The 19,458-nt window shown below is 30.3% G+C and overlaps 1 protein-coding gene across 1 annotated transcript in view; it reads left to right on the forward strand.

The window, feature by feature from the left end:
- Nucleotides 1-854: 854 nt before the first annotated feature.
- Nucleotides 855-19,458, forward strand: part of LOC143080891 (PH domain leucine-rich repeat-containing protein phosphatase 2-like) — a 49,105-nt gene continuing 30,501 nt past the window's right edge. Inside the window, exon 1 of the mRNA XM_076257044.1 lies at nucleotides 855-1,001. Coding sequence (XP_076113159.1) covers nucleotides 961-1,001 — 41 coding nt within the window. The 5' untranslated portion in view covers nucleotides 855-960. The remainder of the gene's footprint in view (nucleotides 1,002-19,458) is intronic.

The raw sequence follows: 19,458 nt of genomic DNA on the forward strand, positions 1-19,458 counted from the left end.
TGAATTTTGAGACAATTTAAATATTGCTATTTTAAAAAACTGAATGCATGTTTACAAATCAGGCATAAGAATCTTGCTCAACCTTGAAAATGTTACGATTTAAAATTATGTTTGAAATTCTTGTGACCTCAAATGACTCATTTTTATTGCATGTACAAAAGGAATGAAGTCTCGCATTATTCATATAAATATTTTATTTATTTTCAGCATGGAAAAACAAAAGATAATGCTGTCCTTGTATTTATACAGAAAAGTACAAATTAGAGTATTGAAGTTATCACAGAAAAGATTTCGGTTTGTACTCATTTATTTTTTAAGTTTGTAATATTTAGGTACCAATGCACTAATACATGCACTAACAAGATGGTCTAATGTTTTTAAAGAAGGCATTTTAAAGTTAAATTGTTAAATAATTAAAATTGTATAAAGTTATAAACATTTTCCTATTGGAAGCCTAGACTACATGTTCAAATATTTTTCTTTAACCTTTTCTAATTGTATTTCATTATTTTCGAATTATTCACTGAAAACACTTAATTCTGTGACAATCTTTAAACTTATTCATGAAGAAGAAAGAAGGCTCAAAGGTCAAACTTCATTTGTCAAGAAAGTTATTGTCAATAATTTCTGTATTTTGAATTAAAACTAAATTGTAGGTTTCATTGAAATAAAACCCAATAAATTTCACCTAAACAGTTAGTATGGGACAGCAGAAACACTTCAACCAATGACCGTCTGCCATTTTATTGTGCATGGTAATCATGTGATCAAAATAAAACTTATCATTCAGACTTTTAAATTAAACTAATTTTACAGTTTCTTTACGGTTAAAGTTATGGTTGCGCTTCAGAGCCTTCTGGAGATGCTTTATAACTTTATCCTGTTTTAACTTTATAGAGATATAGAGATGAAGCGATGGATTAAGATTCTAAACAGAGCTTAATAAATTTACAGTTTAAAATGACATCCAAAGAAATGCGACTTGTTGAAGAATGTGAAAAGTAAGTACATTTAGCATCTTTTATTTTGTCTGTGTGAAAAAAAGACACATTGTAATATTTTCCCATGTATGCTTTTCATTGAAGGATTTGAATTACATCATTATGATCTTTGATTTAAAAGGATTCGTGACTTTTTATCACAAGTTATGATTTGACTTTAATGTGCATTTAAAAGGGAGAAATTACATAGGTTTAAATTTCAAAGATTTTTTTGTCATTGTATTTACAAGTGAAAGTAAATATTAGTTTATATTTAACTTCTTGGGTAGTAGCCGGATAAATTCTTTTTTTCTTCAAAACCAAGAAGATATTTTTATTACACTCAAAGCTGATATAAATTCTTTTACATTTTGTCTAGAAAAAGCTTTTTTACCCTTTAACATTTTTCTCCCTAAACTGGTCAAATGCGTTCTCATTTCTATATAAAGATAATAGATATTTGATTTATCTTATTTAATTGCTTTATGCTGAGTTCTCATGTAATTCGAATTTGATTCGCATTAACTAATTTATTTTATTCTACAATAACATGATAACAACATGCAAGTATTTTTGACCCTGTTTTAATAATTGATAAAACTAATAGGCCATTTAAAAAAAAGATGTAATTTTGAATAGCTATCAATCAATTGATCAATCTTTATAACATCAAAAGGTCCTGATCACAGTAATGAATGATTTTGAACTCCATGTTGCAACTATTAAAGTTAATACATTTAATAAAATTTATGCTATCTCTGTGTAAGAGTATTGTCATTAATATACCTGAAATATTTGCCACTGGACATGTAGTAAAAAAGAAATCTGTTTTAAAATTTGAGAAATGATTTAACAAATCAATCAACAATCTCTGTCAACATGTTTATATTTCTATTATGTAAATGACAAGACGTAATATTCAAGGTAATAAAGAATATAAATAATTCGTACATGCCTACATGTAATTTTATAAGTGCATATGATATATTAGGTGCAGTGTTTGATGTGTAAGTAGGATACAACATCATAAACAATTACCATTAAAAGAACATTAGTCTGGGTAAAATTAAGATATAATCTTAAATTAAAAATTGTCAGTTAAGTTTTCCCTATAACTAATATATTTGGTGGCATTAAGACTATGATGACATTAAATTGTGGTAATGTTGACATACTGAAATAAACACTAAATTGTGTGAATTATGCAAATTTATTCAGTCTACCTATTTCACACAAGAAGAGTTCACATATTGCATAATATATGTTTCAATCAGTTTTTATTTAAAGGAAAGATGTAAAGTTGTCTTAGTAATGTTATACGACTACAAGAAATTTTTATTTACGTTCGAAAACATTGTGAATACAAATACTTCCAAGTTTTGTTACTTTACAACAAGGCTATAATTTGAAATTAAATGGATGTAAGCGGTCATTGAAAGTTTAAAAAATACTTGAGAATTTTTATTTTTGTACTGCTTTTATTTCTCTTGACAATTATTCAGTATGTTTTAAGATGTTGAGCCCTTGTAAGTTTTAAAATCCAAATTGAATGTCAAATATTTTGATTTGATGACCTATAGTAATTGATTGATGTTAGCCAAAAATGAGAATGCTACAATTGGAACCTATAAAAACCAACCATCAAATCCAAATTAGATAGATTTGGATCATGGTTAAATTCAGAATTTGAGTTCAGAAGAGAAGCAATGTTTTTTATAAATAAATATTTATAGATTGATTAGTAGGAAATGTGTGGTACATGTATATAGAAAATCAAGCTGGTATATATTACTAAGTTATAGAATTGAAATATGCCAGTTTGACATAAAGTGTTCCTGGCTAAAATCATCTGAAAGATTAATTTGTTAACATAACTGCTTAAAATCTGTTTAATACTAAAATATTTAGACGGGCCACCCTCTTTGATGCTCCCGACTATCAAAGGATCGTAGGTCAGGTAATCTTTTAATTATCCATTACATCAAATTTTCTGTCTGTTTAAATTTTATAATATTTAATTTCCATCGAAGCAGAAGAAATTTAGATCTAAAATAAACAAGGAGTAAGGGATTCAACACCAAATCCGATTTTGTTTGTTTATTTATCAATTTAAAACACAATGGCATGTTATTATTGATCACTGTGAGGTGTTCTATTTCAGTAGCAAATTGTTCGATGATTTAATCTCACGAAAAATAACAAAACATGAAAATTCTTGTTTTGCAAAAAAATGGAACATTATTCTGTTTAACTATATATAATTTAATTGTGGATGTAACGCTTTCTCTGATTAGCTGACGTTATTTTATTATCAGCCCATAGACATAATTTAGTCATGTGACCGTGACGTCATCAACGTTTTTTCATGGTTTTCTACGGTTTAAAATGGAATTTAGAATTAAATTATAAGAAATGACTGTAATATTTTTTCTGTCTATTCGAAATAGCATAAAAATGTGGTGCACAGTGTAAATAACCGTTATTCAGTGTGCACCAAACTTTTTATGTTATTTCTTATTAGACAGAAAAAATATTACAGTCATTCCTTAAATGTCTATGTATATTTTCGATATCAATGTAAACAGCTAGAACAGTATGCCTTTTTATGCAAATACATCCCCTTCTGGAAAAAGGGACATGATCTAATTAACTCCCAAGTGTGGCAATCAAAGTGTACAAGTAACTTTACCATTCCCAGCAAGTAAGCAAAAAGTACAAAAGAGAATTATTTTCTATAAAGTTTTAGCAGGAAGGGATCATATTGGTTAATGCAGCCTGCAATTCTAAATCCTGAAGCTATCCTGCTTTTTAAATCTAATAAGAAATACCCCTGTTATTTATCTCAGGAAAGTGTAGTTCAACTTCAAATATAGAGAGCGTGTTTTGCACAAAGGATGTGGTAAATGATGGAAATGTTGCATGTCTGACAGTCATTTGTCACCATAACTTGAAAATTACAACTATACAAGGTCTTTTTAAAATCAATTAACCATTGCTTCTAATCAAACACACACAATTGTTTGACTTTCAGGTGAAATTAAAACTTCAAAATTTCAATTAAATCTGAAATTGAACCAACTTTTACTTTTGAATTAAGGTCATCAAAAATTGTTAAGAAAATATTTGTAAATAGTTGTCACTTAGTCTTGAAGTGGAATTCCGTCTGTTTTTATTAGTTTTGGAATTCACTTATTTTCAATAAAGAATTATAGGCCATTTAATAAATAGAAAATGATTTCACAAAGGTGTAGAATCAAAATTATTAACTCTTCCATTCTTTAACTGTGGCACTGTTGGGTAAGCTTTGATATATTATAATGTTTTATTTATTGTTACAGATTTTGTTTATGAAGCTAATTAAGTAATTCAATTTATATATTTATGGTTTCAGGCTTATTATTTGATCTTTCGTTTCAATTGAAATCTCAACAAATTATGTCATTATTGGCTACATCATTGCCATTATTAATATACATTTTTGCAAATGGTTGCCCGTTTAAGTAACTAAAGGGTCAGTAGCTGCAAGAGTCCTCTGCACCATAAATTCGGTTTTTTAGCTTTTTAGTTTGACATTTTACTTGTTACACAAAGCAAAGGTGATGGAGCAGATATTACTTAGACCTTTTATACAAAGGTTATATGGGACATTTTAAACAACCCTGTCCAGCAGTCGTATCAACAACTATGGCCATAATTTTTGTCTGTCTTGCTTTGTGGTTGCTGTATAAAGCTTCCCTTGTTTGAGGTGTAACTCTCTTATATTTTAATATTAGAAGGAAGCAGTGGTGTATCAAGAAATTTTCATAAGAGGGGACCCACTAACTGCCTAAAAGGGGGCCAGTTCAAGTTATTCCTCAGTGATTTTCTATATAATCAACCAAATTCCCCCCTCTTAATCCGCCTCTGTGAGGAGATATGATAAGAGTCATATTTTAGCCTCTGAAATTTGCTGAATCTAATGCATTCTTGGTAATATTTTCAAAAGCGTACACCAAAATGTCTTTATTGGTTGGTTCAAGATGTAATAAACAATGGAAATTTAACCAATGACGTGACGTTAAGTTCATTTTGGTGTACAAACAATGAAATTACCCATAGTCCTTTAGATTCTGAAAAAGCGAATTGCAAAATTTATCAATTTATCCTAGCCTTTCAAGTTTTAACACTATGTAAATTATAATATGAGGCAGGCATTACCTGTAAATGGGGACGACGTCTGTATGAATTATTTTTATGTAACTTAAATATTTGTTAAAAAAACAGAAACAGAAATACCGTAACGTTTCTGATTTTGGTTCTGTTGTTAGGGATTTTAGTTGTGACGTTATTTAAGTTATGACGTCATATGCAATGTAAACAAAGAAACGCTATCATCAGGTAATGTTTTTTCATATCAAGGAATTATTAAAAATGAAATTGGTATTGTGTTCCTTCCTATTTTATACTAGACTGATAAATATATATTTTATTCAAAGTTTCATACAAACGAGACCAGAAAAAGGAAGTACATTGTAGATTTCTGCGCAGATGCGGGTTTCAAAACATGAAATCAAAAAAATTGAACGATCTGAGTTCATTAGTACAATGAAAATTTCGGGAAAATTTTCCCGATTTAAAAAAAAAATAATTTCTTATTGATTTTTCTACTGTTATTCATATTAATAAATGAACTTTTGTGCATAGATGTTACATTATCAAGTTCAAGCAAATAATTCTTATTTTGCTTCAAGCCAAATGCTGTGAATTTGAATTGAAATACAGGAATAAAGTTGTGTGAAGTTGCTGAATTTTGTTTAAAAAAATGTACAGATTTTGTTTCATGAAGTTATAAATAATTTCCCAACATTTCCATCTAAATAAAACAAAATAGAAAAACATTCATCAGAAAATGTATATTTTAAGGATTTTCATTGTTTACTCAGATATTTTATTTGTCCTGTCAATATTCATAAAAAATAAATAAAGATTACTTATCACAATATTTTTATTCACAGTTTCATATTGTTTTTGTAAATAGACCACTATATGCATAAGAGAAAAAAGATATATTTCAGGTGAATGGAAACAAGACATCATTCCCCAAAACATGCTAGAATAAACCATATGTCAATGAGACAGTCCTTTTATAGATTAGAGAACTCATATTATTTTGGGACATTTTCAATTATGGAAATGAACTTTTGTGTTTTAATCCATTCCTTGTGTAGTATACTCAGTCGGAAACCAGGTTGAAATAGAACAAAAGAATCGAAGCTCTCTATTAGAGAAGGCGATAAATGTTTACTGTATTGTTTACTATAGTGACAAATTTTTAAAAAGTTAATAGAAACAAACAAAACTGCAATTTTCTTCTCAATTACGAGGTGTTTTATTTCAAAAACACCATTTGCATAAGTTTTCAATTTATCTAGTACATAGTTAAGCAGAACAATTAGATATCAAGTCGACGACATGGGTATCTTTCAAGTTGGATGACAAAAATGCATAACCTCCGATTTTTTTGAAAAAATTACCACGGACGGAAAAGATATCAATCTTTTAGTTCAGTAATTTTCGTGTCTGCCCTTCCATTATGTGACTGAAGAAAAAATTCCAAAAAATAGGTAACAATTGTATCGAAAAGAGAAAATCGAGTGCACCTTTTTATGTTAGGGCGTGTTTGAGTTGAGTATTTTGTCTTGATATCGTTCAAAGTAAGAATATTTCATACATCGTCTCGCTTCAGATTCTATCATTTTTATATATTAAAGCTACAGGTTGACTTTATAACACAAAAAAATAACAGTACTAAAAGATGAAATATATGGGTCAAGTGAAATACCTATCTAATGAGTCACAAAAACAGGGAAGGTGTGTTCGAATAGCTATTTTTTTACTGAAAGTACTTGACGACATTCTTACCAGTTGGATGATGAAAATGCATATCTTCGAAAAATTCTAATTTTTTGTGTGTGATAACTAGGGTTTATAGTCTTCAACCACTAAAAAAATCTAGTCTGCCCTTCCACGAAATATTTAATTAGAGTTTTTTAAATGTTTATGATTTTTCGAAAATTCCACCTAACAACCGATCAGACAATAGTTTTAAGTTGAATCAATGCAGACAATATCATAAACTGATGCTCATTAGCTAGTTGATACATTTGTCTTTTAAAATATAACTGACATATAAGGATTGTATTGGTGCAATGTGGATAAATTTATCGGTTTCCAAGAGCAAAATTGGTAGCGCGTCATCGCTACAATGGCTTCCATTTTTACGATTGTGAAAATGAACTGGCGTAATGGGGAGATAATTTTGACGAAGTAGGATCCTGACTGTACTATTAGCAATAGGACAACTATAATTTGAGTATGGAAAGTTTGTAAGTGAACAAGTCTCTGTATGGCTGGTTTGTCTTACCTTGACCTCATTTACCTTGTTCATTGGTTCATGCCATATTTTCATGATTAAGTTCATTTTTCAAATACTATAAGCAAAAGATCTGCTGTATTTGGTGTTATGAATGACTGTTAAGTGAACATGTCTGTCTGTAAGAGATAATCCGACCTTGACTTCATTTTCATGGTTCATTGAATGATAATTGTTTAGTTTTCTTTGTTAGGTCTGTTTTTGAAATACTATAAGCAATGGGTTAACTTTATTTGGTGTTTGTAATGATTTTATAGTGTACTATTCCATCTGACAGCTTTAATCTCACTACTACCCCATATAATGGATTTTCAGTAATATTAATTATGTGTAAAATAATTGAATCATGATCAGTGTAAATCAGACAAGATGTTTCAGCATGTGTACTCATATTTAATCTTCAACAAGAATAGACTTTGAGTGTGCCTTTTAGTGTATGTGGGATGATTTGTTTGAAGCATTGTTGTTGATTAGTCCAAGGGTCCACCAATCTATGCACTGAATCCACAACTCTTAGTGATTGGTCTTTAGGTTCAAGAAAAACAATTCTTATCCCTATCAGTTGTTTAACAGTCAAAACTGTGGTCCCAGTTTTCTGTTGAACTTATGTTCTTTTCATTCAAAATTTGTGGAAATTAAAAAAGTTAAAACATACTGAGGATTCATTTATTTTCATGGATGAGGAAATTTGTATTTTGTGGTTTTGGCAAAGTCTGCATAAAAAATTATGCTTCATTGAACATCGAAATTTGTAGTTCACATTTATCCAAGAAATCCAGGAAAATTGGTATTCCACAAATAATAATGAATCCAAAATGCAACAAAAAAACAAAAAAAATACTGAAATAATAGCACCCTCAAATATATTCTTGGCACAGATATGAGACAAACTACACCATAGAATAACAATATGTCATACTGGAGCTTTGTTTACATCTAAATTAACTATAAACATAAGTACATGTGGTTATTAAATTGTAATGAGAAATATCAGAAGTCAGCGGGCGACCATCTCCAGGTCATACAGTTTATGATTGATATGGATAAATTACGATATCTGATCAGTTTCAGTTAATATCCATGTTGGTGGCAATTTAAAAAAGAAGTTTTTAAATTTCGACATTCATTGTATTTTGAATACATTGTAATATGTTTAAATCTTTTAAATTAGCTTTAGACTGTTGATTGACACCATGCAAATTGTGCTATAAGAACTCGTTTGATTACACTGTTTGCAATAAATAACCGATATGAACATTTAAATACAATTTTAAAAGATAAGCAACTGCAGTTTTTAATTAATGTTTTTGATTGACCATTATATAAGATATTTAGATCTAATCTGAGCATTTCTTGAAGCTTAATTGTCAAACTGTATACCAAAGTGCTTTGTGTGGAATTTTGGTATTAAAAACTTGATGCCCATGGAACTCGTTAAAGTAAAAGAAATTTCAGATTCTCTTTTTACACTGTTGTTCTTTTTTTTTTATTATAAACTATATAAATGCTTTGTCAGAATGAATTGTGTACATAAATAGTTATCAAGATTTGACAGGAATGAATGATGATAATTTAAGTTTTCCCGTATTTTTTTTTCTCAAAAGTCATTGAGCCATTAGATGCCAATTGTTGCTACCTGAGACAAGGACTAATCAAAAACAAATTATAAAATAAGATTGTCCTTTCACACTAGGATGGACAGGTTAAATATTTAGCCATACCACTTCTGATTGAAAATTAGAAACTGGGTTTAGATTTGATTTTGTGGTGTATTTTTATCAATATGAACATGCTTGAAATATTTGTCATTGGGTCACAATCAACAATCATTTATTTTAAATATAGCTATACTATTTAGTTATAAAGTTTTTCTGATTTTCTTTCTTATTTTACTAGAAATCAATTTTTCATAGTAAAGGTGGATCAAATTTTAAGAATCATGCAAGTCCAATAATACACTAGTGTATATAGACAATAACTGTTTAGTGTTTTTAAATATCAGCTGTATTTGTACGAGGCTAGGAAACAAGATGTATGCGAGCTTTTAGTGAGCTATTACACCTGTTTCGAGCCGTGTACAAATACAGCTGATATTTAAAGACACTAAACAGTTATTGTTTTTATCCTACAATTAATTTTGTATATTATTTGTGTTTTGAAAGCCACAAAAACACATGTTTTTCATTTATTTACGATTTGAAATCCCTTGAGGCCCGTGTAGTAATACGATAGAGTAATCACACATTCAGCTGAAGATGGGTTCGCAAAAAAAGAATCTCTTATTGCTCTTAAGAAATGTTTGAAAACGAACAGAACGTATAAAAGTAATCGTTTATTAGCAATTGATACAACATTGGAATGCGAATGCAATACACATTCTGAGGTCACGCAGGTTCATACAATACTCAGTCCGGCAGTGGGCGTAGCTTTTAAGCGATATCTGTATAGTATACAGATACAGCATAGCGATATCTGTAGGGCTGTATCTGTATAGGAGAACACCCAATTGCAGGATAATTTTTGTTATTCAATTAGATTTTAAATATCTGGAGAATATAGTTCTGTGTTTGATGTGACAGTTAAACTTGAGTTATCTCCCCTTACATGCTGTTTGTTCAGTAAAGTTTATTAAAAGTACATAAACAGTGGATTGGTTAAACAATTATAGATATTGTATAAAATCTTAAATTTGTGTAAATTATTGCTAGAAAATTACAGGTAATAATGTTTTTAATTTTCTTTGATGTTAATTTTATTGAGCAATACAAATGTACCATGACAAATACTAACACTAATAATTATAAAACTTGATACAAGTTCAACATTATTTACAAAAAACGTGTTAAAAGTATTTTTTCAATTTCCTTTTCTTCACATTCCAGCAGCCCAATTTTTGCCTGGGATATAAAGCATGACAATTCAGTCTCTTAATGACCTGTATTGAACTTTACCATCTGTATGACACTCAAATTAAAAAAACATTTTTATAATTATGATTTTAATAATGTTATTGTTGACACCTGAGTTATAATGATGATAGAAAAAAAAGAAAAGAAGTTATTTGTTCAGTTCTATTGTACTGTAGTTTCTCTCTCTAGATGTCTTGTGGGTAATTTTGTCATTGGGATGCTGACTCATTGATGTAAACCCCTATCTCCCTTTACATATACATACATGTTGCTTTTTTTACTAGATTCATATTTTCTTTTTCCTCTGCAATGATAGGAAAGAACTTAGTAATAGTGCTTGTTTTAAAGTAATGGTCTTTCATGTTATCTACTGCTACAAATATTATCCCAACATTGCATTAATGTACAACAAAACTTGATCACATGAGCTTACTGCTATACAAAATCATGGACATTTTTAAAAATGAATAAATTCTATAAAGCAACCAGAGTTATCTCTCTTTGTTTGAATAACAAAAATGGCTAGGTGATTACCTAATAGCTTTTGTCTTGTATACATATGACATGTTATATTTATAGATTATTTAAATGGTTTAAGTTAAGTAGAATTAATCTTATCACAACCTTATATGTTACATTTAAAAATAAATAATTTTTAAAACCGATTATAAAATCAAAAGTTACCTTGCCTAGATTTAATCTGGTTAGATGTTTTCTTTTGTTTATAAATCTACTTATAAAGTTCAGAAGAGTTGACAAGTCTGCAGTGTGAGAGTGGTGAACTAGAAATATTGTCTCAATCAAAATTTAATGAACCTTAAATCAAAGATATTTTAAGGAACAAAGATAAAAAACAAAATGTAGGAATGTATAATAATAAATTGGAAGAAAAGTCTAGTCCCTTGAACATAGGATACCTTCGATCATTTTCTTTGATTTAAACAAAAAATTACTAGTATGGTCAGATCTTAATTTTGTCTCCTCAATGGATACCCTATATTCTCTGTTTTTTCAATTATATGATTTTTTTTGTAAAAATAACCTCAGAAATCTAAAGAACTTTGACACTAAAGTTATAGGAATACATGTATTATAACAATTCATTATTTTTTAGCTCACCTGGACTAAAAGGCCAACTGAGCTTTTCTCATCACTTGGCGTCCTTCATCCATCGTCGTCGTCATCCGTCATCTTTAACTTTTACAAAAATCTTCTCCTCTGAAACTACTGGGCCAAATTTAACCAAACTTGGCCACAATCATCATTAGGTTATCTAGTTTAAAAATTGTGTCCGCTGACCCGGCCAACCAACCAAGATGGCTGCCATGGCTAAAAATAGAACATAGGGGTAAAATGTAGATTTTGGCTTATAACTCTGAAACCGAAGCATTTAGAGCAAATCTGACATGAGTTAAATTGTTAATCAAGTTAAGATATACCTGCCCGGAAATTTTTAGACGAATGGGACAACAGATTGTTGGGTTGCTGCCCCTGAATTGGCAATTTTAAGGAAATTTTGCCGTTTTTTGTCGAGCCTGCAACTTTTGTTGCAGAAAGCTCGACATAGGGATAGTGATCCGGTGGCGGCGGCTACGGCGGCGGCGGTGTTAGCTCACTTCTTAAAAGCTTTATATTTTAGAAGGTGGAAGACCTGGATGCTTCATACTTTGTATATAGATGCTTCATGTTACAAAGTTTCCGTCAGTCACATGTCCAATGTCCTTGACCTCATTTTCATGGTTCAGTGACCACTTGAAAAAAAAGTTCAAATTTTTTGTAATGTTTAATTCTCTCTTATTATAAGTAATAGGATAACTATATTTGATATGTGCGTACCTTGCAAGGTCCTCATGTCTGTCAGACAGTTTTCACTTGACCTCGACCTCATTTCATGGATCAGTGAACAAGGTTAAGTTTTGGTGGTCAAGTCCATATCTCAGATACTATAACCAATAGGGCTAGTATATTCAGTGTATGGAAGGACTGTAAGGTGTACATGTCCAACTGACAGGTGTCATCTGACCTTGAACTCATTTTCATGGTTCAGTTGTTTTAGTTAAATTTTTGTGTTTTGGTCTGTTTTTCTCATACTATATGCAATAGGTCTACTATATTTGTTGTTTGGAATGATTGTAAGGTGTACATGTCTAGCGGGCAGATGTCATGTGACCTTGACCTCATATTCATGGTTCAGTGGTCAAAGTTAAGTTTTTGAGTTTTGGTCTTTTTATCTAATACTATATGCCATAGGTCAACTATATTTGGTGTATGGAAATATTTTATGATCTTTATGTCAGTCGCGCAGGTTTTATTTGACCGTGACCTCATTTTCACGGTTCATTGCACAGTGTTAAGTTTTTGTGTTTTGGTCTATTTTTCTTTAACTTTAAGTAATGGGTCAACTATATATGTTTTATAGAAGCATTGTTAGCTGTACATGTCTGCCTGGCATGGTTTATCTGACCTTGACCTAATTTTCAAGGTTCATTGGTCTTTGTTTAGTTATCTTGGTTAATGTTAAGTTTATGTGACAGTTGTAATAAAGCTTAGCTTTATACTTTGGACTATCAACATAATATCAATGATTAGTATAGAAGGCGAGACATTTCAGTGTGTGCACTCTTGTGGTTATTATCTTGAATATTATTATAGATAGAGATAAACTGCAAACAGCAATCATGTTCAGCAAAGTAAGATCTACAAATAAGTCATCATGCCCAAAAGTAGCTGCAGAACCGTAGCTCTTAGGTCCTTATGTTATTTTTTGACTATTTGCGGACCATAGAGCTACAGATTTTTCCTATTTCAAAACGTTCGGAATTGCGACCCAGGTTCAGGTCGCTTTTATTTCTCAAAAAAATATTGTTTATAATCCTTGCAAAACTTGTCAATATATATAGTTCGTTTCGTTAGATATTTTTCTAGGATATGACGTACCTATTAATGTTTGAATATTCATTTCCTTAACACTATTATCTAATTATTTCCATTTGTATACATTCTCCGCCTATTTTATTCGGCCATATTGAATCTCGTAGTGACGTCACGAGAATCAAGAAAAGATAACTCTTATAGGAAAACACGTGTTGGTTTGTTTACGTTGTCTTTTATTTTATTTTCATGACTTTTTGAATGAAAGTACGTTTAATTAAGGTTAAATACTAATGGAAATAATAATTTTTTCAAGCTATTTAAATATTTCGAATGAATTAATGTTGTAAAGTCTTGAAAACACTCGATTCTCGCTTAGAAATAAGTAAACAAACCAACACGTATTTTTCTAAAAGAGTTATCTGTTCTTGATTCTCGTGACGTCCGCAAATAGTCAAAAAATAACATAAGGACCTAAGAGCTACGGTTCCGCAGCTAACCCAAAAGGTCAGATGACCCCTTAAGGAGTTATTGCCCTTTATAGTCATTTTTTACCAATTTTTCCTAAATTTTTGTAATCTTTTACAAAAATTTTCTCCTCTGAAACTACTGGACCAAATTTAACTAAACTTGGCCACAATCATCATTGGGCTATCTAGTTTAAAAAATGTGGCTTATTACTCAGAAACCGAAGCATTTAGAGCAAATCAGACATGTGGTAAAATTGTTTATCTATCTGCCCTGAAATGTTCAGATAAATTTAACAACCGGTTGTTGTGTTGCTGCCCCTGAATTGGTAATTTTTAAAGAAATTTTGCTGTTTTTGGTTATTATCTTGAAAATTATTATACATAGAGATAAACTATAAACAGCAATAATGTTCAGAAAAGTAAGATCTACAAATAAGTCAACATGACCAAAACGGTCAGTTGACCCCTTAAAGAGTTATTGCCCTTTACAGTAAATTTTTAACAATTTTCATAAATTTTGTAAATTTTTGTAATTTTTATCAAAATATTTTTCTCTGTTACTAATGGGCCAAGTTCATTATAGATAGAGATAATTGTAAGTAGTAAGAATGTTCAGTAAGATAAGATCTACAAACACATCACCATCACCAAAACACAATTTTATCATTAATCCATCTGTGTGTTTTGTTTAATATGCACATAGACCAAGGTGAGCGACACAGGCTCTTAAGAGCCTCTAGTTTCACTACATATATTTTTGTAGAGAAAGAAGTTTCTAAATATTTAATATATGGGACAATATCCCTAATGCGCCTTGAAATGAGGAACTCAAAAGTCACGTGTAAACAAAAAATCTCTGTGTAGTGATATTTGACACATTTCTATGATAAACAAATGACTAAGCTGAACCATTTGTGTTAATTTAGAAAGTAAGGGAACACAGAATAAATGTGTAAAAACTATGGAGCCATTAAATGTGTTCAAAGTATTAAATTTTTAAAGAACTTATTGTGTCAAAAATGGGATTTTTTACCATGAGGAGCCACATCGCAAAAGGATATTCGGGGTTTGCTAATTTACGGAAAAATGAATCACACTTCGTACCCCGAAAATTTAACCACATATGTAAAAATGTCTCAGCTTCGAATCAAGCCATCATACATATACAAGTTTATGATATGGGCTGAGCAACAGAAGAAAACGTTACCATTACCGCCTATGTAGAAACAATTGCGCATATTGCCCCATATGTGACAGGACACACCACATTAATTTTATTTTTTGACTTTATACACTAAATATAAAATATTTTCAAAATGACCATATTTTTCTGTTTTAATGCATCTTTATATGAGTTGTGGTGTAATGAGATGATACAATCTAAAAAAAAAATGATGTTTGCATATTTCAAAGCATTTCACTTGACAGTATCATATTATAAGTGTCATGTAACTATGATAAAAAAAAAGTTTTGAAAAAAGGAGAAAGCTTTATTATATTTCAAGTGTTGAAATACTTATATGATGGGATCATGGGGGAGGTGAAATGTTTAAAGACTTATAGGTATTGACTGTGAAAACTGTTTATTGGTGTGTCATTGTTAATGTTGTTGTTTGTCTCAAGTCAATGTTTTTCATCATTTCATGGTAACTCATTCTAGATGACTTAAATTATAAAACTGTAGCGCAATGTTCCCATGCAGCAAAAATAAAGAAAAAGAAAAGAAAAAAAGCTAATCAGTACTTATAAGATTGAAAGGGCGTATTTTATATACATGTCCTCGTTTTCTTTGTCTACAGCATATTGTTTTGTCCACTTCTGTACTGTATCAAACACAACACTGAAAACAGCTTCTACCTCTCGATGTTGGGTTTTCTCTCTGTGTTAAAGGCCCATTGGTGGCCTTTGGCTGTTAACAGCTCTTTGGTTGGGTTGTTGTCTCTTTGACACATTCCCCATTTCTATTCTCAATTTTACTTACAGTATTGTCAGGTTGGAATGTATTATAGCTAACTATATGGAATGGGTTTAGCTCATTTTTGAAGGTTCTATAGAAATCTATAGTTGTTTTCATCCTTTTCCTTTAGCCTCAAATGTATATTTGCTTCATTGGTAATTATACCACTTGGAAGGACTTTTTAAATTTTTTTTTTTTTTGGCATGCTGGAGTTATATCATGCTGCACCTGGTGACACTCTTTATATGTGGTAAAATTTCCTAAATTTTAAGCAAAGCATTTAATTTGATAGTGAGGATGATATTCAAAATGATCTACCAACCCAATAAGGAAAAAGCTGCAGGCTGTTCTGTAATTTACTTATGCTTAAAACCTTTTAACAAAATAAGAAGATGCAAAGATAAACTTGTGTGTACAGTTACGTATAGAAATAGGAAGAAGATAAATCTGCATTATATGAGTAATGGGGTGGTGTTTAACACAATGTAACCACGGGTAGTTACATGTACTTTTGAGTCATATCCTTATGTGGGTGAACTGTCTCTGAAATTTTCATTATGTAAGATCCATTATAAACCCATAAATTTAAAGACCAGTCTTTGTTATGCAATAAAAATGATAAGAATGCTTTACTTTATTTACTTTGTAAAACAGGTGTTTAAATTTTGCACTTGTCTACAAATTTATATATTCTATAGAAACTATTACCTTGAGAGTTTGGTATGCTCTTCTTTTTATTTAAACCAAGATGTGGGGTCATAGTTAAGGAATGCAATATATCTCAATAGCATGAGTGAAGGCATTGCCAGGTTATATAATTGATGGTTCCTTTTCAGACCAAGTCCTTTAAAAAAAATCAAAATAATTGATGTTCCATGTAGAATACTTAGACGCTCTTTGAGTAAGGAATTGATATATCAAAGTTGTGAATAAATTAAACATAAACTATCAAACATCAAACATCAACACCTAATTTTCCAAACTACTGAAAACATTAAGATATGACATACAACAAACAACTACTTTTTAAAAAAGGTTTCTGACTTGGGGTAAGGCATAAGAAAATATGACTGGATTATTTTTTTTAAAATCTCACCTATCCCTCTGTTTAAAGGCTGTATATCTTAAGCAAGTGTCCAGAAGGTTATGAGAATGATATAGTTTGTGCCCTGTGTTATAATGTGTTGAAATGGATGTGGCTTATGGTCCACCCGATAAATTGGAACAACACAATTTTATTTATTTTTAACAATCAGTAAATGGCCATTTCACAATATGTACATTTTTGTACCTGTATGCATGGAAGTTTTTACTCCTTCTATATAGGAATTAATTATAATCATAAAAGAAAATGACCATTTGACCTGTAATTATTTGGATGAAATGGACAGTTTTAATGTGTTATGACAGATGGCAGGTGAAATGAAACCAGATTTTCTATAATCTTTATAAATGGTCAAATCTGACCGTTTGCTGTATTGAATGTGACAATTATCTTCATAAAGTTTGACAAAGTCATGCTTTCTTATGCCATTTAGTAGAATGCAGGTGATGCTTTCTATTAATTGGTGTCATTTTAGAGTATGGAAAACACAATAGTTGATGCATGAGATATGATAAAACTTGTGGGGGCAGGGTAGGAGTATAGGAGCTTGTTTTTAAATGATTGGCAATTTTTTTTAAAGAAATTTTAAAATTTGAAACTACTGAACATTTCATGTGATATAATCTCATTAATATTTTTTTCTTCGGTTTTCTGTTTATCACCTCCAAAAACAAAATTTTCCCCACTAAGAACCACTGGACACCCAACACCCTTTAAAAAAATGCCTTAGCTTAACTGACTTCTACAGAGCAAGCATCACTTTATCAAGGCACCACTGAGCTGTCACTTCTGGTACAATTCAAATACTACATCCACTTAAATGGGCCAAGATAGTTATATAAAGTAAACAGTCAAAGACAGGATCAAAAAGATGTTATAGGAACTTTATCAAGAGATTGCATTGTTCTGTAGTATTCTGTTTATGACATATTCTGTTCACCGGGAGTTAGTAAGTTGTATTGGATTGTGTAGATAAACAAATTGTTTGTTTTTGGTCCGTTTGATATCGTTGGTTATCTTCAGAACGGAAGGTTACCTTTCAATTAGGATCTAATTTCTTAATTAAGGTAAGAATCTAATTAACTATTGGTCAGGTGAAAAGTCTACCTGTAAAAAATGTCTAAGAAATCTGCAACTTCAGTTCCTATTGCAACTCATTTCTACAAAATGACAACATGAAATGAAATGTCTATGTCATTTGGTCTTTGTTAGCTAGAGAGTTGTGTCGTTGGCAATCATAGATTACCACATTTTCTTATTTTAAAAATTATTATCAGTTATAACATTAGTACAAGAAAGTTTCAAAAATGCATTATTGGTCTATATTTGTGAAAGTTTTTTTATTCACCCTGCCCTGTTTATAGTTTTTCATAAATCATTAGAAATGACACCAAAGTTTAAATACAGGTCTAAAAATGATATGAAATCAATTCTACCATGCCAAGTCAATTTTCTTTTTATCAAATCCATGAATTTTAGAACATTCTTACTTTACCTAACCAATATACTGCCTTTTTAACTTTTCATGACTTTCTGATTCAAGTCGGAGTGAGTTTTGTTGTTCTAGAGGTATCGGAGTTAAATGGGTGAAATAATTGGGATAGATGCATGATGTTTTTGTGGTGCTGTGAAAGTTTTGTTGTAGCAGGAATGAAAGAAAATATGAAAGTTCATGAAATGATTATCCTCATCCTTTTAATTTGTAAAAGTTTGGAACATAAATCTTTAATTGCATATATTCACAGAACAACATTTTATGAAGATTTAGTGTCGTGGGAAAACTGATTCAATTTAATGTGAACATTATTGAAGTAACTGTTAACTTTTTAAATTCAAAGATTTTTAATTTATTTATTCATCTTGTTGAAATTTAAATTTTATTTTTTGTTCTTGTTATTCATTTTAGGGCCATTTAATAAATTAAAATATAATTATATGGTATACTAGTACCTAGGAATAATTTCAATGACATCTATTAAAAGTGCAAATCAAACAGAATAATTCAAGCAAGTAAAAGAATTCTTTTCTTTGTATGATTTAAAGTATTTGTTTTTGGGTGGATCTTTACACAGTGTGAGAAAATGCATAATAGTTGCACATGTGAAATGAATCCTCTATTTTAATTCTCTGACGTCATATAACAAAAGGTGTTGTTAGGGCATTGTCGAAATGTTGCATTAAAACTAAGTGAGAATTCAAAGAAATAGGGCAAAGATATGTTTCCAGCATTTTCTACTTTATTTACTTTCTTCATTGGTAAATAATAAAAAGTCTGACACAGTTTTATTAACCAAGGTTATGCTAGGATATAGTTTTAATACAATAGAATTTATCCTTTTTTTGTAATGAACCCTGAAAAAGTTAAAATTTGTATTTTTTTCTGCATAAAGTCTCCAAGATATCAATTTATGTATACTCAATAAAAACAATTAATGAACTGTAAGTTATAGCACAAAAAGGTAAAAGCAAAATTTTCATCCCTGATAGCAAGAAGCCAATGACAGGACGGACCTAAATAAGAAAAACAATTTCATAGTGTCAGAAACACAAATAAAGTCATCATATATGCTAGAATCCATTGTCACCATTAGAATAAGAAAATAATGAAAGATAAATCCAGTGACATTTTCTTCAGTTATAAAACACTATTACAGAATTGCTTCCCTTGAATAGTAGGTTCTTAGCCACCAATGCATGGTTGAGCTAGTAAAGTACTTCTTTAGCTCAGTGGGTGTGAGGTTGACTTGAAACACA

The sequence above is a fragment of the Mytilus galloprovincialis genome, chromosome 6 (genome assembly GCF_965363235.1).
Source record: "Mytilus galloprovincialis chromosome 6, xbMytGall1.hap1.1, whole genome shotgun sequence".
Lineage (NCBI taxonomy): Eukaryota > Metazoa > Mollusca > Bivalvia > Mytilida > Mytilidae > Mytilus > Mytilus galloprovincialis.